This window comes from Anabrus simplex, chromosome 7, assembly GCF_040414725.1.
Source record: "Anabrus simplex isolate iqAnaSimp1 chromosome 7, ASM4041472v1, whole genome shotgun sequence".
In the NCBI taxonomy this organism is placed as follows: Eukaryota; Metazoa; Arthropoda; class Insecta; order Orthoptera; family Tettigoniidae; genus Anabrus; species Anabrus simplex.
In genome coordinates, this window is record NC_090271.1 from 121,038,655 (window position 1) to 121,061,860 (window position 23,206).

General features: G+C 40.4%; 2 protein-coding genes across 8 annotated transcripts in view; one reads left to right on the forward strand and one right to left on the reverse strand.

The window, feature by feature from the left end:
* Positions 1 to 1,836, reverse strand: part of icln (chloride nucleotide-sensitive channel icln) — a 246,224-nt gene extending 244,388 nt beyond the window's left edge. Inside the window, exon 1 of the mRNA XM_067151300.2 lies at positions 1,742 to 1,836. The gene's annotated coding sequence lies outside the window, so the exon portion shown is untranslated. The remainder of the gene's footprint in view (positions 1 to 1,741) is intronic.
* Positions 1 to 23,206, forward strand: part of Acsl (Acyl-CoA synthetase long-chain) — a 273,218-nt gene that overhangs the window by 143,474 nt on the left and 106,538 nt on the right. For 4 of the 7 annotated variants that reach the window (XM_067151294.2, XM_067151293.2, XM_067151295.2 and 1 more), the window contains one exon: positions 15,465 to 15,494. The exons of the other annotated variants lie outside the window; for them this stretch is intronic. In XM_067151294.2, coding sequence (XP_067007395.2) covers positions 15,478 to 15,494 — 17 coding nt within the window. In that variant the 5' untranslated portion in view covers positions 15,465 to 15,477. The remainder of the gene's footprint in view (positions 1 to 15,464; positions 15,495 to 23,206) is intronic. 7 annotated transcript variants of the gene reach the window in all.

Below are 23,206 nucleotides of genomic sequence, written 5' to 3' on the forward strand. Positions count from 1 at the left end.
TGGTTAGTACACTTATGTGATGAAAACCATAGGTTTGCGTTGCCTGTAAATGGCGCCGCAATGTGCGAAACACCATAGCAGTGGCGTATACTGAGGGCTACCAAGGTTATCAGTAAAGCCCAAACCTCAAATGCGAGCGATGGAAATCTAAAGCACATTATATTGTAAGTATCTGACACATTGTTCAATTTGCAAACCTTGAAAGCAATAAGGAAAGACATCGCACGTATTTCTGAGAACAAGGCTTCGGTGACTGATATTGCAGCCCAGACTCTTGTCCTTCTCCCCTCGACTCGCCTCACGCGGCTTGCTGCTGTGTACCTACAGGCGCGGGGACCGTGGGGGGGCTTAAGTGTGCTAGGCATCGGTCCGTCAGAACGCCACTGCTATCCAGCATGCGTTAATAATCGTATATACTTCCTCACCTCATCCCTCTGACTTAATTATAAAGTTAACGGAATGCTGGTATGTCACTCGCGTTTACTTCTACATCCTTGTAGGAAGACGCTGCAGTCCTGCTGTTATAAGAGTAATATAGTTTTATTTTTATAAGTAGATCTGCTAAAATGAAATGCAATTTTTGAGGTGTAGTGTTCTCTTCTGTTGGTTGAAATCGAACCCATGATCGTGGGTCGGACACCACCACTGATCTTCCGAGGAAGATGATTAACCAGCGAACGATGGGTACAGCCGCTATAAAATTAAACATTGTTATTTAACGATGATGTTAATAATAATAATAATAATAATAATAATAATAATAATAATAATAATAATAATAATAATAATAATAATAATGCATGGCATCTGTATAGGATTGGTGGTGGCCTAATGAGGATAAAATGCATGGCGAAGACGTCATAAACACCCAGTCCCCAAGCCATGGGAATGAACAGTATGAGGGGTTGATTCTGAAAATTGAACCGGGGCCGTCGGACCAAAGGCAAGCATTCTATCCATTTAGCCTCGAAGCTGGACTTCAATTTGCTAAACCTTAGGCTACCAACTCGATTGATCAGGTGTTGAGTATTGGCAGTAGCTTGTGAAGCAGCCTTGACAACACAGCAGGCTTCTCCGTTGGCTATTGGTTGCAGCTCAAATCGCTTAAGGCTTGACGTTCCCTAAACCAATTATCGAAAAGGGGTAACCTAAGTCTAGTGGTAGCCCACGTTTTGATACCACCATACGCCACTGCACCATAGGTCTGTATTACATGTGCGAATTTTATTACCTATGAGTAGTACCATAATGTGTGGAATACCGCGAGTCTACGCTACTTATGATTAGTACCGCACCATGACAAATACTACGGTTCTACTTTCCTACCGATAAGTACCACTGAGGGTCCGATGACCTGTATTATGGACCCCTTTAGACTGCAAACATCATCGATTCAGTATTTTCTATAGAAGCATTCCCTTGGCCAGTAATACAATTGTTTTACGTCAGTTCCTGTGACTGAGGCATTGCGGGTCGGCTCCACTGATAGTTTTAAATTCATATCAGTCCATATGTTAGGCCCTTTAAACAAGCATAATCAGTCTTTTTGCTTCTAGTTCTCCGCATTCCTTCTCTTTCCTCACTGCTCTCTACCTTTTTTGACGTCGTAGCAATTTCTTTGATCCCCCTCTCATCCTGCCCTTTGCTTTTCTTCCCCCCACAGATCCTTTAGACTTACACTTCTAACCCCACTAGTTACCTCTCTCTGGCTTCTCTCTTCCCCCACCACCACAGCACTTACCGGTGTCGCACTGTTGCTCCAACCTCTCCGCACGTTGATCAGCCTCTTCGTGTCCCCTGCGGTCTTCTCTGCTGACTCTTCGCGCTGGACTTAACTCCTCCCCTCACCGTCGGTCATTATCCCGTCATCACCAGCCGAACCCCCCTCTTCTCTTCTTACACCTTCCGCTCCCGGTTGCATAACAGCCTGTAGATAGTTTTTGTCCATTTCCAGCAACTTATCAGCCGACCATTCTCTTGACAATCTTCCGTTCCCCACCACCAACTGTTGACCCCTAATGAACGCTTTCAGCCCTTGTTGCCTCGCTCTCCACATGTCTCACTTTAAAATCTCTGCTCGCTTCACTGCATATATCCTGTTTCATCCATATCTTCTCTTCCATTAGGTTCCCAGTGTTCCTTAGGACAATGTCTGCCATCAGGGTAGATATTAGTGTGCCATCTTCCCCTTTCACTCTTTCCACTCTCTGGACCCCGTCAATATCCACCTCAAAGTTTATCTTCATTCTGTTCTGTATCTTCTCAACCGCCTTATAGTGTCACCTTATCTTCTTTCGCAGCTTCTACTCCATATATGAAAATATTCTTCCTTCGTTGCTGGTTTCCGTCCGCTACTTCTCTTCAGTTTCGCCACTTTTCCCTCCAGCAACTGAACTTTCTTTCGCATTTTTTCATCTCCGCCTCGTTACTTTTTCTTTTACCTCTTCCACCTCATTCTTAACGCACTGCCTTAAGTCCTTTAGCCCCTTGGAGTTTTCTCTATTTCCTTTAATTGGCCTTCTGACACGCTTCCCTCAGCAAGTCTTTTAACGCCTCAATCTCTTCCCACCCTAGGGCACCAATTGGACCAGGCCCTGGGTTTATCTCCACACACCCTACTATAAGCAGCGCTACCATCACCACCGCCACCAGCAACCCTGCCATCTTCCCTATTTTCTCTCCCTTCATCCTCATACACAATTCCGATTTCTTCTTCCTCCTGCACTGCCAACTTCCAATTGTCACTCGATAAAGCTCCAACGTAATCCCCACACTTCAGCAATCACTCAGCACATTCGCTCACACCGCTTACTCAATCGAGACTTATAAAAATGAAATGTTACGTGTTTTGGCAGTTTTCTGGACATGTGATTTTAATAACATTGTGTTCTGGGATTTGTTTTAAGCATATTTTTAACAGATAACATGTGTGAAATGTGTATCCTTTTATATGATGTAAAATTGGTTTTGGCGTGTTTGAATATTTATAACATTTTCACCTTTTTTAACCAAAATTTTTCACGTAAAATTCCTAGTTACTTATTGCCTAGCAGAATACTGGTCACCTGCTGGGCTTTGCAATAATCGCACAGGTTGGTTGAGTACTGACATTGTCTTCATCTGATAATAATAATAATAATAATAATAATAATAATAATAATAATAATAAAAATGTACTTTACGTCCCACTAACTACTTTTTCTCTTCGGAGACGCCGAGGTGCCGGAATTTAGTCCCGCAGAAGTTCTTTAACGTGCCAGTAAATCTACCGACACGGGGCTATCGTATTTGAGAATCTGCCAAGTTGGGGTTAGAAGGCCAGCGCCTTCACCGTCTGAGCCACTCAGCCCGGCGTCTTCATCTGGAAAGCGGCTAAGGTCCAGAACACCGGCGTATAAAACTGCTGGAAAGTGAATTCTACCTAAAGTGGAATTAGCACGAGAATGGCTGGAGGCTGAACTAATCGACAATCCGTCTGCTGAAGTGCCTGGTTTCCATCAACAGACATAATGGGCACAACTAAAGATACCGGACTGGTCAAGGAATGTGCAGACATGTAAAGCACTCTACGGGGATAATAGAGGAATGCCTTAAGAGATGATTCCTGGTGAGCTACAGCCGTTCATAGAGAGGGAGGGGAAGTCATTGCATGGATAGTCCTGCAAGTTCTTTGTGGAAAATTTCTCTAGTGTGACAATATAGATATATACTAAATTACATTTTAAAATTTGGCCTTGTGTAACATTAAAAAGAAACTTTGATTATGATTTAATTTGACTATCTTCGCATCTGCGAATAAGTGCGCAATAAAAGATTCGACTAGGGAGCGATTCGTATTTCGTAACGTAACATGAAATATCCATGCAAAGTAAACATTCAGAATTCTGTCTATATTCTAAACGTAACTTGAGATATTTCTCAACATGACAAAGTGGAACTTGATATTTACGAAAATGTTATATTTACGAAGTTTCTCATGATATTGCGAAGAAACTTTCCCTACACTTTCCGCCACACACACACACACAAAACGGACGCGCGTACGAAAGATTTAGCGTCGAACTTTGTATACCTCAAGAACAGTGTTTTTTCGTGATAACATTTTTCGCAGTTATCTTTAATATAAAATGCTTTGCAAAATAAACTGCCGTCGTTTTGAGGTTAGAAAAATAACTTGTGGAGTTAGACAATTTGTAGCGAATGTCGTCTAAACTTTCTTAAAACATACAGATACACAATTTTATTGGCAAAGCGTATATAAACCTCGGTGTATTAACCAAGAGATCTCCATGATTGTGCTGCTACGGTCGTTGGTGTCTATTGGGAACTTGTTTCTGTAATACTATTTTTTTTTATTAATAATAGTAATAATAATATTAATAATAATAATATTTTTATTATTATTAACTTCCAGTTTAAAAAAATAAACTATAGGGGTGGGTGTATTAGGTCTTTCATGTTACACAATTATAAGGTTAGTTTTATAGACACGAATATTCACCTTCAAACATTTCATTCCTAAAAGTTAGTAAGATGGCGTGTGCACAGATAATGTAGTAAAGCCCATGTCCTCGCTTTGTTCAGAGCTGTTAATGAAGGCTCCAAGGCCAGATTCTCGCTCCTCCACGTGACGCCCCTGCACGGGCATTCCAGTATACAACATTGAGGCAAAAAAGATAGCTAGTGTCCTCTCGCCGCCCATTGGATGAGTATCTGATTGGACTACCATGTTCCTGGAGCTATTTTCATTGCGTAACGCTGTGTATTATTTCACATTAATGTTATCGAGTTTGAGATTTGTACTGTGAACCAGCGTACTCTTCCACGAATGGGGTCGAGATATCAAAAGGCAAAGACCATGAGAAACGTTTCAAAGTTCGGACCAGTCCGTGATTATGGCCTGTATTCGGTACTTGAAATTCCTAGCTAATCTACTTGGTAGATACACCACTGCTTATTGAAATACGGGCAGAAAGTTTTATTTTCCTTCTTTCTGACAAGTGTTGAATTAAGTAGTACGTTTCTTACGTGTGGGCAGAAGTGATTTTAAAGTTCCCTTCATTTTTGCACATAAGTAATCGGGGATGAAAATACCTGAACCTATTACTCTGATGATGGTGATGATATAAAATATATTCTTATAAAATCATAACATTTATTGTTTATCGTACGACTTACACACAATAGGGAATAAACAATGAATAAAGTTCATAATGGTTACTTTCCAGCAGCCCTTATAAATTAGTCAAGGTTCTTGAGCCATTCAAGTAAATCGGGTGTCGCGTCAATAAAATCTTGTCTCCCGCCTAGGTAGCTCCTGATAGGACACTCAAAGGCGATGTGGTAGATTGTCATAACACTCATAACCCACAGTCACTGGCAGCTGATGGTTTCCACCCTTATTTATATGCCAATACAGCACAGCATCCTTGATATGTGCGTATCCGGTTTAATCGGGCCCATAACTGACTGGGTAGCTTGGAACACTGGGGGCCTCTTATTATGCTATTTGACACGTTGCTATTATTGAGATACCTTGGTGGACCTTTGTTCATTCCATTTCTGTTGTAACTTGAAGTTGTTCACTGAGTGAATCAATCCTATTGATATTTGTGGGTTTCTTGAAGCTATTCGGTGATGGAATATATGATCTGAAATATCAGCATTGATTGATAACTGGGTTGGGCACACTTATGTTCTCGGATTCAGCTGTTTTGTGTCCCAAGATGTGGAGAAGCAATATCAGAGTTGGTAACCAGTAAACTAGGGTGGATTAAATGGTCCCAGATATCAGCCTCATAATCCGGTTTAACTGGACGTCAGTCTTCTTAACATGATAGCTATTGAGCATAGTTGACACACAATATTCAGCCACGGAGTAAACTAGGCCAAGTACAGTCGTCCGGAGTAAATTTGCTTGAGCGCCCCATAAAGTGGCCGTTGGTTTAGCTGAAGTCTGAAAAAGGCGTTGACGGTAGGTCAAGGATCTGTCCAGTGTCACATTCAGATATTTAGCGTGTCTATTGTGGTGAAGCTGTACGTCATTAGACTTGTTACCCAGATGGAAGAAGCTTCAGATTTTGTCATTGGGGTAGTCCCCATTTTTTGAAATAGCCAGTATGGCCAGATCAGTCGTCAGTGTTCCCTCAGTCACAGTAAAGGATCGATGTGTGGTTATGGTCTAGTCGTCAGCTTACCCAGATTTCCTGCTGGAGGTTTGCGGCATGTTGTGCAAATAAAGGTTGAAGAAGAGTTGTGCAAGAACAGATCCTCGTGCCAGACCGTTGCTTAGTTTGAACTGCCTGCTGGTTTTTGTTATTCAGATATACTGTGAACAATCTCTTGCACAGAAAACTTACGTTTACTACTTTCCTGCAGGGTACTATGTTTACAAGTATGTAAATATACTATTCGTACGACCCCACATATTTTAGACAGTAGTGAATTTTTCATACGTTTATGTAGGTTTATGGATTGAAAATCATTCGTGTAATATTCAAATATCTTTATTCATTCCGTAAACAATATGAAAATAAAACATTGTCAAACTTGTAAAAATGTAAGAAACATATCTTTGGGATCAACAAAAAATGTTCATACGACCCCTGTCTTCTGTACATTTCTCCATCAGTCCGTGGAAAATAAATATTTTGTAGGATTGCCCTTGGCGGCTAGGACAGCTTGGATGCGATTGGGCATTGATTTTACTAAATTTGCACGGAAGGAAGGAGGTATTTTCTCCCATTCCTGTTGAGAGCATTTTGTAAATTTCATGTTTGAAATTCGTCTAGACCTAATTTTTGTTGCATGGTAGAGCCATAAATGTTAAATTGGGTTTAGATCAGGGGAATGGGGAGGGGTTTCAAAGCTTTTCGTAGTGTTGAACAACCAGAGCTGGGTATATTTAGCTTCTTGTTTCGGATCATTGTCCTGTTGAAAAAGATCATCGCTTCCCAGTCCCATTTTATCAACACTGGCAGGCAAATTTTGCTTCAAAGTATTGATGTATATTCGATGGTCCATCTTGCCTTCGATGAAATGAAAATTTTCCACTCCCTTAGCATTCATACTCCCCCACTGAACCACCCCCGTGTTTCACAGTAGCAATCGGGTTCCGCTGTTGTAGCTCGGTGTTCGGTTGCCGCCACACTTGGGAGGCTCCCGTCTGACCCAAAGATGTACTTGCTGTCATAAGTCCAGACAGTCCTTTTGAAGACCTAGACCTGCGTTTCGGTGCTCCGTGGCAAAGCGTAGCCGTTTCGGACGATAAACCTTTTTCACATAAAACTTCTTACGTCCCCAACGTCCGTGGATGTCCATTGGCATTTCCGCACTGTCGACTCGCTCGCACTAGCACCTCGCCGTTCCAGCTCAGCAACAATTTCCGGGGCACTGCATCGCGGTTTTTTCTTCACTTCTCGGAAGATGAAGCGCCTGTCTGCTTGGGTCAGGGCCCGGGGACGTCCAGTTTTAGGCTTATTGTAGCTTTTTGTCTCGGAAAAGCGCTCGATACTTTTGAGCGACCATTCCTTGTTGTGAAGGTGGATGGCTTTTCGTTCGCTGGGTGTAGTTTCCAGACTCTTTTGCCCCATTCTGACGTGTGAATGCACTCGGTGTCCAATATTTGAGTCGAAAAGAGTGAATGGGATACGTCAGAGCGACAGCAGTATGCACAACGTCGTTACCAGGGAGTGGAGGGCTGATTTTACTCGCGAAAACTGGGGTCGTACGAATACTTTTTACATTCACTGTAAGTACTTTCCTCCAAACAGTGGCATGTGCTACACACAGGTCTGTGAATGCTGCTGATACATTTAGCTTTTTGTAATAATTCATTGTAGGTGGTCAGTGCCAATATTTTATCTTAACAGCTTCTATCAGGTCTAAAGCCAGCTTGCTTGCTCTTCATGGATTGCATCCAGTATTGTTGGAACAATAAGATTGCAAAAGTCTTTCAAACGGTTTGAAACAGCAGCTTAATGATGCTATTGGACGGTAGCATTCTGGTTTGTCACCTGGCTTAGGTTTTCGTAATGCTGTGTTCTTGGTCTTCTTGAATTCCTTACAGAATTCCAGTAGTCAAGATATGACTAACTTTGCTAACCATTGCTTGGTATTCTTACCAGAGAAGTTAGGGAATTCTGATCAAATTCCATCTTCTCCGACAGCTTTACCTGTCTTCATTCGTTGATCTTTTTCTACTTCTACAGTAAATGGGGCATGCAAAGTTTGTTGAATCTTTTACTTCTTTTTGAGGATATGGAATTCTTTATTAATCCTTTGTGTATAAATATCTGAGTATTATTTAGATATTGTTACTATTCTTTTAGCAATTGTATTTGGATGAATCTTAGCTTCCTTTTCAATCACGGAACAGTTGTCAAGGTTTCCTGACAAGGCTCCAGGCTTTCCTGCTTGTGTGTAAAGTTCATATTTTCAACAAGCTCGAACCACTTCTCTACGGGCATTTCCAAGTTGCTGGAGAAGGTCATCTGCAGTTTCATTCTCTCTATTTGGAAGGGATTTTTAGTATAATCGATCACATTCCTGGCTCCATCCTGGAATGTAATCCTTTCGATAGCCTCTTGGTGTGAACTTCGTAGCAGTGGCATGTACAGCTTTAACTAATCGCTTGTACCGATTTGCTTCTAGTGGAATCCACCTGACCACATTATCAAGCTGAGTTGCAAACTTTCCCCAGTCTTCCTTCTGAAAGTTCCATCGAGGACGAGGTATTGTTCTGATCACTTTAATTTTGAACCCAGTTTCAGCTATTACGGGGCGATGCTGACTGGGGGGGGGGAACTCGTCAGAATATTTCATGTGAATGGAGGAGGGATTCATTTAGCATCAGTTGTGACAATACAAAGATTGGAATTTTTATGCCATCTAGCTGATCCGTAGGTATCACGATCTTTTCCATCAAATAGACGCATATTGTTTTTATCAATTCTACAAAGTCTTCCCCATTTTGGTTGTTCGAAGAGTAATTCCAGTTAGTGTGGTTATTATTGAAATTTCATTGGAACAATTCTCCTCTGCTAATTTGACATTTTCGATATTTCTGATGTAGGCCTATGTTGCAGAACCATATTGTGGATGTATGGAATACAAACAAGATCATACCCATAAATTCTTCCTCTTTTAAGCTGGATCTCGTTGTCGGCATGAGTCTCTTGAAGTAAAACATAAACTTCGATTTCACGAAGAATTGTGGATAAATGCATTCTTTTAGCTCTGCTAATTCCCTGTGTTAAGCTGGCAGATTCTAATTGATAAAATAAGTTTACGAATTAGTTGGTCCTCATAAGGACTGTTGGTAGGCCTATTCATTGTTGCTAAGTCGAGGTGCTTTTTCTTGCAGGTCACGTATAAGTCTGTTAATTAAACTGATGTTGTTCAGTTCAGTAATATAATTCACATACAGTATACATATGATTCAGAATAAAAACAATGCTTAGTATGTTGTGCGGGATGGCAACTTGCCCGAAGGCCTGCAGATTACGAGGTGTCCTATGGTAAGCACGACGAATCCTCTCGGCCGTTATTCTTGGCTTTCTAGACCGGGGCCGCTATCTGTCAGCTAGCTGATCATTTAGGCTGAGTGGACCTTGAACCAGCCCTCAGATCCAAGTAAAAATCCCTGACCTGGCCGGGAATCGAACCTGAGGCCTCCGGGTAAGAGGAAGGCACGCTACTACTACACCACGGGGCCGGCAGGCTGATACGCCGGAAGACAGTATCTTGATCCACGGCCACGATAGCCATTTCTTGTCCAGAGTTTTCCGTACGTAATCAGATGAGAATGCTGGTAAAATTAAGTTCCTTTCCAAGTTTTCCCTTCTAGTCAGTCATAATTTCAAATGTCCATAAAGATACCTTAGTAGTCCGGTTTCTCATGCGAGAATTGGTCACGATAAAGGGGTGATGGACGACCAGTGTCCCTGTTATTTATTCTGTACCCCAGAATGTGCGTTCTTGATGGGTTTCGTTGTTGTACGTATGTCGGCTATTTGATAAGTGTGAGCCTGCGTAGAGTTCCTACGTTAGTGTAATGTGAAGACTAGAAGAGTTCGTGTGAGTTACCCGTAAAATGCTGGTTTCAATTCACGATTATTTTCAGCTTGCATCCTAGTTTACGTTAAGCCGTTTCAGTTGACCAGAATCTGGTTACACTTAAGAATATTTTTATGAACTGTACCTCGGCTGAGTAGCTCAGGTGGTAGAGCGCTGGCATTATGAGCTCTGTCCGGTGATATTTGAAAGTGCTCATAAGTCGGCCTCGTGTCGGTACATTTACTAACGCGTTAAAGAACTCCTGCGAGATAAAATTCAGACATTACTGCGCCTCAGAAAACCGTAGTGGACGTAACACTAATACCGGTAGCATTATCTTGACTTACCGGTACTTGCTTCCACTGGTGCCTGGCAATTAAGTTTTCACATTTTGCACTTCTCTTGAATAGCTGTAATAGATACCCTCATTCTTCGAGGAATCTCAGCTCTATCTCCTATCGTTAGTGTTAAAAGGACTGACAAAACTGTTTTACTCTTTAAAGCAATCACTACCTTATGGCTGGTAAGTGTACTGAATCTGTGGAAGAATGGCAATTGCAATGTGTGTAATATTAGTAGGGTTTCTTCTGTGATAATCCTAGGATTTTGCTAATGGAGAATGTCCTGGGTACTATTCTATACTTTTATAAATCTAGTGTTCTGATAGTTTCATCGCAAGTGTTTGAAAATGAATATATGCCTGTGTACCAGAGGTGGTGTTTGTTTGAATGCCTCGCTAACACATAGAAGGTTGGAGAGTGTCGCAGTTACACGGCCGTTTCGTTGATAAAACTCTGCCATTGTCTACCCAGTTTTTAGTCTTTCGGCACTGCTAGGAAGTCCTCTTCGGCCCAAGTCCAGTGCTGGGTAAGTTACTGACCGCGGACAAGACAAGTTCCAGTGGCATTTCCTCTGTGGGCCCATCACTCACCCAAAGGGGACTCTTCTGCCCGAAGCTGTTGGTCCCCGAAGGGATGCCAGGTTAATGAACAGCCGCCTGACACTGCGGTGAGTCGCTGGCAGTACGGTTTACTGAAATGCCTTAACAGGAAAATCTGGTGCGGACTGATCTAGACCTCGCAGAATAAAAATGTAACTTAGACTAATACAATTCCCTAATAAGACACACCTTTTTAATTCAGCATGCACATAGTGGAATCGAAGTTTAAAATGATGGAAACAAACACCAAATTGAAACGGGTTTTTCATGAAAGGCCTTTATGGCGTTTTCTTTTCTGTCTGGATATTACATGCCGGTTACGGAAGACTGGTGCAAATATTGAAGTGTAATTTGAAAATTGTCAATTTCCTCCCTTACCGGTTCAACAAATTTTTGTCTTCTGCTGTACATATTTTAATCTCTATCTGCGTGGTTTGGGTTACGTAAACTGTGAACTTGCATTCGGGAGATAGTGGGTTTGAACCCCCACTGCCGGCAGCCTTGAAGATGGTTCTTTGCTTTCCCCATTCTCACACCAGGTAAATGCTGGGGCTATATATATCCTAGATACATTCCGTTATCAGTTTAATTTTCCCACCTGCGCTAGATTTTCACTCTACAAATATTAGTAGACCTTCATGGGCGTAATTTTAGCATGGGGGTGGGGGCAGGGAATTCCGGGAATTTTGTGACCACAAAATTATTCCTAATATTCTTTCCTTTAATAATATGTTAACTTTAATAACCAAACCTCTGTAAAGTAAATAACATTCCCACAAAATTAAAGTAAACCCAATTCAAATATAGGCCTATCTGTTGCTTGGCCTGTTATTGTCCGTGAAAGTAAGAATCAAGCATACGGACAAAAAACAAAACTTTTATTTTACATAATCTGATCTCATATCATACTTTTACACAAGTCGTCTTTTCGGTTTAAATTGAAGTCATTACTTTTGAAAAGGCAACATCAGTACTCCTTTAGATACACAAAAAGCCAAAGAAGATAACCTCTCCTAGGCGATCGTGTTCCTCCAGTATGTTTTTAAACCCCGCAAGCATGAAAAATACCTCACAGGTTGCTGAAGTCATTGTGTAAATTTATATATATATGAGTGAACACAATTTTCAAATACAGTACGCTTCTATACAAAAGCGTGAGCTTTTTCTTTGATATATTTGGATTCTTCCATTTTGTAAAACAAACCGCTGCCGAAAGTGTAAAATTTACAATCATATTTTACTCTGGCCATGTCTACTTCGCTTCCATTTAGAACTTGTCTTAAATGGTTGAGAACATCGAAGTTATTTTCTTGCCTCTATCTCTTAAGCATGTTAATAACAGGAAACAGCATTGTAGCTTTGTAGTAGTCTCAAATTGTTTTATTCCCACCAATTTTCGCCGGATTGCCTTTTCTTGGCAACTCTGCTGCGCTAAATCCAAATTTCTCTGCTATCTCCGTGCAGTGATTGAACAATAAAAGATCGTAGAACTTAAAGTGGCCTGTTCTTCACTGAATTTTCGTAGGCCACATTGCTGGACCGAGGGGGCTTTGCGTCACATTGCATTAGAACTCTTCTGAGTAAAATCGGTTCAAATAAATGCATATGCCCCATGTTTTTAATAGAGGCTCGTCTACCGCTGGCAGTCACTCCGTGAAATTTCTTGTAGAGCCGACAGTGGCTTAAAAGTTAACAAATGTTATATCGGCCTACCTTTTTATTTACAAGCACAATTAAGTGAATTCTGAAGAAAGTTTCTACATAAAGATAAAAAAATTGTCTTAAATGTTGTAATAAACATTAAGCAAACTGGCACATATTAAACCCAATAAAATAAATGCAGCCGAGAGTTTGCTTACCATTTAGCTATTAAAAAAATTGAAGAATGCAGCTAATCAGAACAGCCATTAAATAGAACTACAGGAGACGCACGAGACAAACGGTACACTAGAACACACGGTACCGTAACCAAACACTCTCTCCACCGCACCTCCCTGTGGGTGCCAGGCTCCTCACTTTCATCTATCCTGTCCGACGTCCCTTGGTTAACTCTTGTTTCTTTCCTACCCTGACGGTGTTACAGCACTATAGGCCTAAGGAGCCTTTTATTTTCATGCCCTTCGTAGCCCTTGTCTTTCTTTGGCTGATACCTTCATTTTCGGAATGTCGGATCCTTTCCATTTTTCTCTCTGATAAATGTTAAGAGAATGGTTGCCTAGTTGTACTTCCTCTTAAAACAATCACCTCCGCCACTGTCTCCACCGTTCGGCGTACCGGTATACGCGTACGGTAGGTAATCTGAACATCTGATCAACGGAACAGTCATGCAGAACCACCGCAGTCCGTGGCGTTCGGCGCCCATTAGTCAGCACTTTTTCGGGTCTTATTAGACATTTTTTACTAGAAATAGGGGGAGGTAAAATTGAACATTAATACAAATTATATCAATATAATAAAGGTACGGTAGCCTACGCAATCTTGCAACGATTAGTTTCATTGAGCTTAAACAGAGTAACGGTACCGGTTACGAAAAACGTAGGCCTACTTGGGAATTATGTATTTCTGTAATATTACGAAAATTTGGTTTTATACCCCCCCCCCCTCCAAATTACGTCTCTGCCGACATTAGTCAATATCCTCTTCTAAAGGCTAATAATGCTAATTGTCTCCACTGGAACGCGCTACGTAACGAAGGTATGGGATAAGGCGAGGCGCTATGCATTTAAAAGATTTGAGATGTTTTTTTTGTAAAATCTTCCTTTAGCTTCTGCCACCGCTTCTCCACGTGTCGACTGCGGTCACTGATCGACTGTGACGTTACTGATGGGAATGGCAGCGTCCGGGCTGCTACGCTGATGCGGATGTGCTTTTAAAGAGTTGTCACTTCACGCTGGGTTCTTCGGTCCTCATGAGCGTCGAAGAAATTAGAGATAATCATTCTAATTGTGTGCAGTCACTTGTATCCGTTGCAGTGGTGGTGGTGGTAGTGGTGGTGATTGTTTTAAGAGGAAGAACTGGGCAACCATCGTCTATGTAACATGATCACAGAAAAAAATTACACTTCAATATTTGCACCAGTCTTCCGTAACCGGAGTCGGAAAAGAATTAACCAAGGGAAGTGCCGGGTAGGATAGATTAAAGTGAGGAGCTTGACACAAGTGGAAGCAATACCAGCGCTCAGCTAACGGCCCCTTGGTCGCCAACCCACGCTCCCCAAGTTAAGAGCCTCTGGGCCTCTTTTAGCCCCCTTGCCGGGCTGAGTGGCTCAGACGGTTGAGGCGCTGGCCTTCTGACCCCAACTTGGCAGGTTCGATCTTGGCTCAGTCCGGTGGTATTTGAAGGTGCTCAAATACGTCAGTCTCGTGTCGGTAGATTTACTGGCACGTAAAAAGAACTGAGGGACTAAATTCCGGCACCTCGTCTCCGAAAACCGTAAAAGTAGTTAGTGGGACGTAAAGCAAATAGTATTATTAGTCCCCTCTTATGACAGGCAAGGTATACCTTGGGTGTTGTTCAGGGCATCGACCTATGCACAATGTGATATGAACTTGCGTGTAATTGGAGTGGAGGAATTGTAAGAGTGTTGAATGTGAGGAAAGGAATGTTAAGGACGACACAAACAGGCCAGGGATATTAATCATTTACAACCAAAAACCCCCTGACCCAGCCGGGAATCGAACCCAGGGCCGCTGGATGACAGGCGGTCGCGTTGCCCCCTACACCATGGGGCCGAACTACCTCGGGTGTTACTCTACTACTCCACCCACAGACGGATTTCAGTGATAATGCTGGGGTTGGTGACATTGTAGTTACGTTCCTCAACCTCAAAACAAGAAAATCACAATGTTACTATAAAGGAATTCAGCTGAGTTTTCCTGTGAAGTTTTGAGTTTATAATTGTCAGTAGAATTCGGATTGCGTTCAACTGCAGTAGAATGGTCTGAAATCTGGCTCTTCAGGCGTTTAACATTTCAGAGGGGTGAGATAGCCTCGGGCTTCTCACAAATTCTGCTGCGGTTCTAATGCAGTAGTGACCCTGCGATTAAGATTCCACGTTAAACTCTCATTGACCTTAACCTTGTAAAGTAAGATTGCTTGCTACATTTAAGATTGTTCAAGGGGTGGGAAGGGAGTCCATTTGTACAGCTGAATACTATTATAATTTAAGTGTGTAGAGGATGTTTGGCATTATAAAATAGTTATTGTGAATTATACTTCATTGTTAATAATTGTTGCAATCTCTTACTAGAAAGGAATGTTTCAATGTACAAAGTAACAAATTATTGTATTATTTCAGTGTTTCAGATACTGATGCTCAGAATAATATTCAGAGTATGTTGTCAAAACAAGAAGTGTGGATAGTTTAACAGTTTGGTCTAATGTTTATTATTACACATGTTTTTGGAACATAGAAAAATATAATTAAATTGTTTTTTAATTGTCCTCTCATTGTGCATTTCCATTGCAGAAAATTTGTCAACATGTTTGAAGAAGATCCGTGAGTAATATTTTCAATGTGAATCTCTGTAAATGCCTGCAAAGGAAAAATGTTTTTCTGCTCTTGGCTTTCCAGATTTTTACATCATTTCAACCTTCACATAACTTGCATGTTAGAAGCATGGCCCTGGTAAATTGATATGCTCTGCATGTATTACTTGATTTTGGTTATACTTAACAATGGTATAAGTAAATTACACATGCAAGAATGGTATAAGTAAATTACACACACACAAGTTATTTGCAGATTAATGTTAAACTTTTGGAAGGTACATCAGAAGACTATTCAAAATTAGTCTTGTCGTACTTGGAGTAGCATGCGTACTCAATTGTTTGAGGCAGTAGGAAGATACACTAGATAATACTTACATATGTCTCACATCACAGTATTTGATTAGTTAGTATACAGTATGCCAGAAATCTTGGAGCTTATTTTTTTATCCATGAACATTTCTAATGCCTTCCAAAAGAGTAGTCGTACTTACAGTTAAGATGGTTTTGAAGTCTTTATTATAAAAAGTAGGCTATTTTATCCATACCTTATCGCAATAGCACCAAAACAAAAATTATTTTCAATGATTTTTCCCTCGTCCGTATTGGTACAAACACTAGGATTTGAAGGTGCAGCACTGCGCACAGATGTTTCAAATGTCAAGATTATATTGATTTCCTCCAAGAGTTGTAATGAATCAGAACCAGCCTTAGAAGGCACATTTGGACTGTGCTGGATGAGATGGCAGTTCTGTTTCATGCAGTTCCTAGACTTCTTTTTGGATGTCACGAACCTACTACACTGGCATAGCAGGTGGAGAGGTGATACTCCCACGTGGCGGATAGGGGGGTCCTAACCGGCTTGCCAGCAGACTTGAGGGTAATAAAATACCTCTCGCGGACTAAACCCGCAACCCCCTGTGGGTGGGGGGTGCAGACGAAGAATTCACCCGCGGTATCCCCTGCCAGTCGTAAGAGGCAACTAAAAGGGGCGACCAAGGGATCAAATTAGAACCATGAAACTGCTTGTAATTAGTACCACCACGCGAGGAACACCATGGGTCGCTTTTACTTACGCATAGTACCACTATTTTGGGTGCCAAATAGGCTTGTGATTAGTAGGAACAGAGAGCGCGATGGCTTTTACAGTAGGGGAAAGTGGGGCAGTTTCATACAGGGGCAGTTTCATACAGTTTTAATTTTCCCACCTTTAAGGGTAGAGTGTGCCACCTTTTTTATTCTTATTAACTCCTTTTGACTTCATCTACTTCCTGTGCAAGTTGTAGCATCATAGCATCTGTTGACGAGAAGCTGTGCTGAAAAGTTTAATTTTGGTGATTTTTTAAAAAATCTTCATACTGTGAAATAGTTAGGTAAGTCTTTTGATTCACTGTGTTTGATTCTGAAACATGTTTCACATCATACTACAGTCTTCACTGCAACTTATGTATAAGTTACAGTAGTCTCCATAACTTATGAAAAGCCACATGGCAAGATTAGTAAAATAACTGCCTATGGGGCACTTTCATACAATGGTTTGGGGCACTTCCATACACCCCCTTATATCTATTTTTAAAGCCAAAAGGATATAATTGGGGCTCTTAGGCCTAGTGGCTGGATTGCAGGAACATCTTTTCTTGAAATCATCAAGCATCTCCAAAAGATATGCAAGTCTTCTAAGGATGATATCGTACTTGTCTTGTTCGACAAATTTGGTCCATTTAAGACCAGATGCAGGCAAGCATTTAATACATGGATCTATGAAAATCCAGGAAGGACCATATCAATTTATAACATACCATAACTGACAAATGTACCATTCAGTCAGTCATTTTTCAAGATCAACATTGTGTCTTCATTCAGGAAGACTGGACTTTGGTCTCCAAATCGTTTTGTCTTTACTGACAAAGACTTTGCTGCATCTTTGACAACAGATCTCCCAAGCCCTCCACAGGATTGCACAAAAATTTCTACATCTTCAGATCCTGCCCATCATGAGGAAGATTTAATGGGATCATCTGCACCTTCAGGGCAAGAAAGTCATGTCCAAGAACCATCCAGTAACATACCCACTTCCACGCCAACACCCAATTCCAAGGCAACCCTCAAAAACCTACAATTACCCCCAGAATATATCCACCCTTACCCCAAAGCAAATCCTATAACACTTAAAGACACTGGATGAGCTAAAGGAAAGTCAAGAATTCTGACTACCACCACTCCTGAAAAAGAAAGATTGGAGGAAATGATGAAGCTTAAGAATAAAACGAAAAGAAAGCCAAACAAGATGACATCCTCGAATCTCCCTAGACGAAAATTGTTTAAATCTGGCAAGGAATCTGTAGGCTTCACTTCTTCAAGCAGTGAAGAAAGTGTTGCTGTAACAAGTGGTGAAAGTGAACTTGAGTTTAGTGACCAAGATGTTGCTTACCGCTGCTTGATAGAAGCAGTAATATTGAGCTTAATGACTTGTGTTCTGGTTGAGTTTGCAAGAAATACTTTGTTTGTCAAGTTGATGAGAAAATGAATGATTCAGAGTTTCTCAAACTTTTCACGTACAAATTATAAAAAGAAATTTGTTTTCCATGAAAAGAAAGATGTCAGTGAAATTTCTTGGGCTGATGTTTACACTAAACTTCCACAGCCTACCATGGTTGGAGGTACAGCTCGAGCAATTTCCTTAACTTTTTCTGTAGATCTGACTGAATTCAATTTAGGATAGGCTAGTGGTGGTTTTGTATGTATAAAAGCATGTTTTGTCAATATTGTAGAACATGTATGAAAGTGCCCCTGCAATGTATGATACTGCCCCATATTGGGGTACTTTCATACAAATTACATGTTTATAAATATTTTTAAATTGTTTTATAGGAATTAACTAAATGAGTAATTACGTAAGTCCAACTTGTTTCTAATATAACAATGTTTGTGTAACACTTGTTTTTAGCCATTTAGATTCCAAAATACAGCCACTAAATCTTCTTAAGTCTTAATAGGTAGAATGTGTATGAAACTGCCCCACTCTCCCCTACATGTGATTGGTAGCACTATATGAGCGAAACCATGGGATGAGGGAACCCATGGTTCTGGCTTGCCTCTGATTAGTACCTCAATATATGAGGAACAACACGGGATAGCAAGAGTCCCTGTGGTTAGTACCCTTATGTGATGAACACCATAGGTTTGTGTTCCCTGTAAATAGTGCCGCAATGTGCAAAACCGTGTAAGTCTGTAATACATATGTTAATTACATTACCTGTTAGTAGCCCCATAATGTGTGGAATACCAAGAGTCTACGCTACTCTTGATTAGTACCGCAACATGACAAATGCCATGGTTCTACTTTCCTAGCAATAAGTACCATTGTGAGGGACTGCTGACTTGGATTTTGGACCCCTTTCAACTACAAGTATCATTGATTCAGTATTGTGCTATAGAAGCAGTCCCTTGGTCAGTAATACTATTGTTCTAAATCAGCTTCTGTGCATGTGAGGCACTGTGGGTCAGTTCCACCGATCGTTTTAAATTCATATCCATCCATTCATTCTTCGTCCTCACGTTTTGAATTGTGGTCAGCGGATGTTTTTGGGCTTTTAATTTGTCATTTCATTTTCTCATTTCATACCATTAGGGGTCGATGACCTAGATGTTAGGCCCCTTTAAAAAAGCTTTTTATTAATCTTGGTTGTTCAGCACAGTGCATTGATCTGTCTGTTCAGTCATCAGCCCAGAGGCTGGTTGATTTCTCAAATAGCACCACCAAAGGCTCTGCAGTTAAAAAATATACAAAACCAATGGCAGCACCAAAATGAGGCATAGTAGGCAAGATGAGTGAGGTAGTTTGCCATTGCTTTCTTCACTGGGCCTGACAGTGCTATTATAGCACGACTAACCCTATGATAAACACCTTTCATAACAATGATGCACTGGTCATGCTCTGAAGTATACCCAATCCTCTTGCTTACAACGTAAGCAAACGGCAACTCCGGTCATTGGGACAAATTTTAAGTTGCCACTAACCTGGCAGATCTGCTAAATGCATAGCATCACCACCTTTTTATCCAAAATGACCTTTCCAAACTATTGAATTTGTTCCCCTTATAAAGACTTCGTAAACGGAGTCTTTTTTTCGTCCCATGGTACCAGTTTCTGGAGCTGGTTGCCAAGACTTGTCAAAAAGAGCCATTTTTAGTCCTGTGTTTAGTTTCTGCGACTAGTCGCATAGTTCTATGGAAGAAACGAGTCTCTGCCCCTCACCTGCAGTCGGTTAAAAGCATTTTACAATTCTATCAAATTACTAGATACATAATAGCTGGTGCTGTGGAAAACGGTTTGTTGCAAAATGCTGTTCTTACAGCACAGTGTACAAACCCAATTTGCTAAAACTAGAGTTAGGATAAAACGATAATAGACTTTAAAGGCTAATATCTCCACTGAATTACCTCAACCAGTTTAATGCAGTTTTAATACTATGTTTTACTTCCTACATCGGTATATTTATTTGGATGCCGACTCTGCACTTAATGCTGTAATTCAAAAAGCATGTCTAAAGTACAGACTGCTATTTTTAATGTCCCACAGTTCTGATGATACTTCAAAGAATATATGCAGTTTATAAGTGTTTTTACCCTTACATCAGCCATGCGCGTGGCATTGGACACTGGACACCAGAAGCGTTGGGAGGCCGTACTGATCCCTACTGCTGCACTGCTTCCCATAACGCACGAAGATTGGTCGCAGCAGGGTTCAGGGACCGTACATCCCTAGACAGCATCCATGCACTCAATAGGATTAATGTCGGGTGACCTTGATTTTCAGGAAATAGCCTCATGTCCATGCAGACTTCATTTAACCAATCTGCCATAATGCCCAGGTCTAGATTGAAGGAACTTACTGAAATTTAATTTAGCTAAGTTTCTAAGGTTAAATTCTAAAAATTTGTGTGAAGTCCACCTGTTCAATACAAGTCTGCCATTTAATAAATGGTCTGTTTAAAAAGCTATGTAATTTGAAAAGTTGACAAAGGATGACATGATGGCAAGGATAATTGTCACATGAATTTTAAGTGAAAAACCATGAGAGGTCACATTCGGTCTCTTAGACTGGGTTGCTTCAAATGACACATAATTGTATATATTGTACTGCATTGGTTTTTTTACTAGTTCTCTATTACCTATGTTACATATTTTTTGTTCTGGGATTCATTTCTATTGTTTCCATGGAAGTTTACTGGTTCTTTCTAATTCAAAAACATTTTCACATTGGAAAGTAAACTGAATTTTTGTCAGATGTTCATTATATTGTCAACTTTTTGCTATTACTACTACTATTACTACTACCACCACCAGTACTACAACAAACAGTTACAATAACAATAACACGACTGTTGTAGGCACTTCAATATCTCATAGGCCTATATATTTACCTTAGACACAACTTTCCCCTGCATATATGTGACGAATGTTGAAACTGCATGCTCATTCCAGAAGTACAGCTGATATGTGCTGAACTTAGTTTAGTTATTCCTGTGCTTCTGGCAATCACGGTAGTGAAACAACCAGGCCCTGTTTCCCATCTCAATTATACAGGCTGTTTACATTCTACCCCAGATGGTTTTGTTCATTGTTCCCTTAGGATGCTGCATTTACTTCTAATCAATAAATTTGTTAGTGTTCTTAATCAACTCTAAGCACTAGGTTTCTGTTTCTTTATGCTGTCCAAGAACTTCCTAATTTTCTATAATCTTCTTTGGGATCAGTTATAAAATGGAAAAGTTAACAGGTTGTATTTGGTGAAAGACCAGGTCTGAAATAACTCCAATTTGTAATTGGACTGAGGGTAAGTATTGCTGAAAGGCTTTGTTAGGATTAGATGAGAGATGGTGGAAAGGGTGCACACCAAATAAAAATGGTGATACGAATAATATGAACCTGGTCTAACAGACTGCAAAGTGACCTCTCTTCAGTTAGGCAGAAACAGGTTCCAGGAATCATAAATGACAAAGGGGAGTGTAAAGTTATGATTTACAGAAGGCAGATGTATTTAGTCAGCAGTATGTAAAGATAGTTGGACATAGGGATAATCTCCAGGTAGAGGTGGCTGACACTAGCAAAATATTGAAATTTATCGTAATACATTTACAAAAAAACAAAGTTGAAATCTAGTAAAGCAGGTGGAACCTCCCATTATTTATGGGAGCATACTAAATTCAGTGGGTTGGGATGTAGTACCATATTTAAAATATTTGATTGCTGTTTGCATGAAGGAGCTATACAAAATGGAGAGTTGCTATAATGGCCCCAGTGTACAAAGGAAGGGGCAGTAAACATAAACTGACAGGCCTGTAATTATATACTTTCACATTTGTTTATAAGCTTTGGGGAAAGCATTCAGTCTTAAATTCAAGCAAGATATAGCAGATACTTAAAATTCAGGTCAAATGGACTGTCACTATTGACCTATTCAAGGTTTTTGATAGAGTAAATCATGGGAGGCAAGATGAAAATTAAGGCTATTGGACAATACAAGATCGATTGAATGATGCAGATGTTGTAGGCCTACTGTTAGAGTAATAAATTACAGGATTGTGAGAGATTGCAAAAATACCTCAACAGTGTTGAGATTGAATGCTGACAATGGTATGATGGCAAATGGGGTGAAAGTACCTCAGGGTGGTGTTACAAGATCTGCGTAGGTGTAATCGTGTTAACAAAGTTTTAAATAAAGGTTAGATCTCTTCATATGGTTATGAGGGTAATGTGGGATTGTAGTGAGGATATAAAGGAGATTGTGTTGAAGTTGCTGGCAAGACTACCCCATTAGAGTATTGTTCTATTGTAATGGAACCTAATCAAGATTACTTGATTTGAGAACTGGGAGAGATTAAAAGGAAAATTAGTTAATTTATAACTGTGTGGTTTGTCAGTCTGTTCAAACTAATTCGGGATAAATAAGATTTAAAAATATCAGAAAGATATAATTTAATTAAAGAGTAGTGTTACGAAAATGTGGCAAACTTGGGGCTGGAATAACTTCAGAATGAGGAGAGGAGCTGCTTGGCTAAGTTGTATGTTCTGAGCTGTGAGTGGAGAGGTGGCATGGAATGACATAAGTAGACAAATAAGACAGGAGTTTTTAAAAGTTGGGTGGATCATAATATGAAGTAGGAATTCAAAGGAACAAATTAAGGCAGATATGTGTTTAAAGGAGGAGGAACAGGATTGCAATAATTTTCAAAGGGAGGTGTTTGATAAATTTGTTTGAAATAATTTAAGAAAAGATTAGGCAAACAATTTATAGAAAATATGCCTATTAGGAGACGGCCGTAAACGCAGATCAATGGCAGTTGATTGTAGATCCCCACTTAGCCGTACTTCACTTATTAGTGTGTGAAGTGGGCCGCTTACTGACCTAGCTTCAGTGTACAAGTCTTCAGAATTTTACAGAAAAGATGATATTCGTTTAAATTGGAGCTGTCTCCTTCATACAGTGAAATCTCTCCTTACAGACGCCTAAGGTGTGGACATTCCCCTAAATAGACAGAATTGGTTGCAAGATGATTCCTATACCAACAATAGCAGTACCTCCGTTTTATGGACACTTCCAGGTACACACTCTTCCATGGCCCCTAAGTATGCTTTTACCTTTTCACTGAGCACAAATAGATTGAAGATTGAACTGCATGGTGGTGTAGGTTTATAAATTTCAGGAGACCTGTGAACA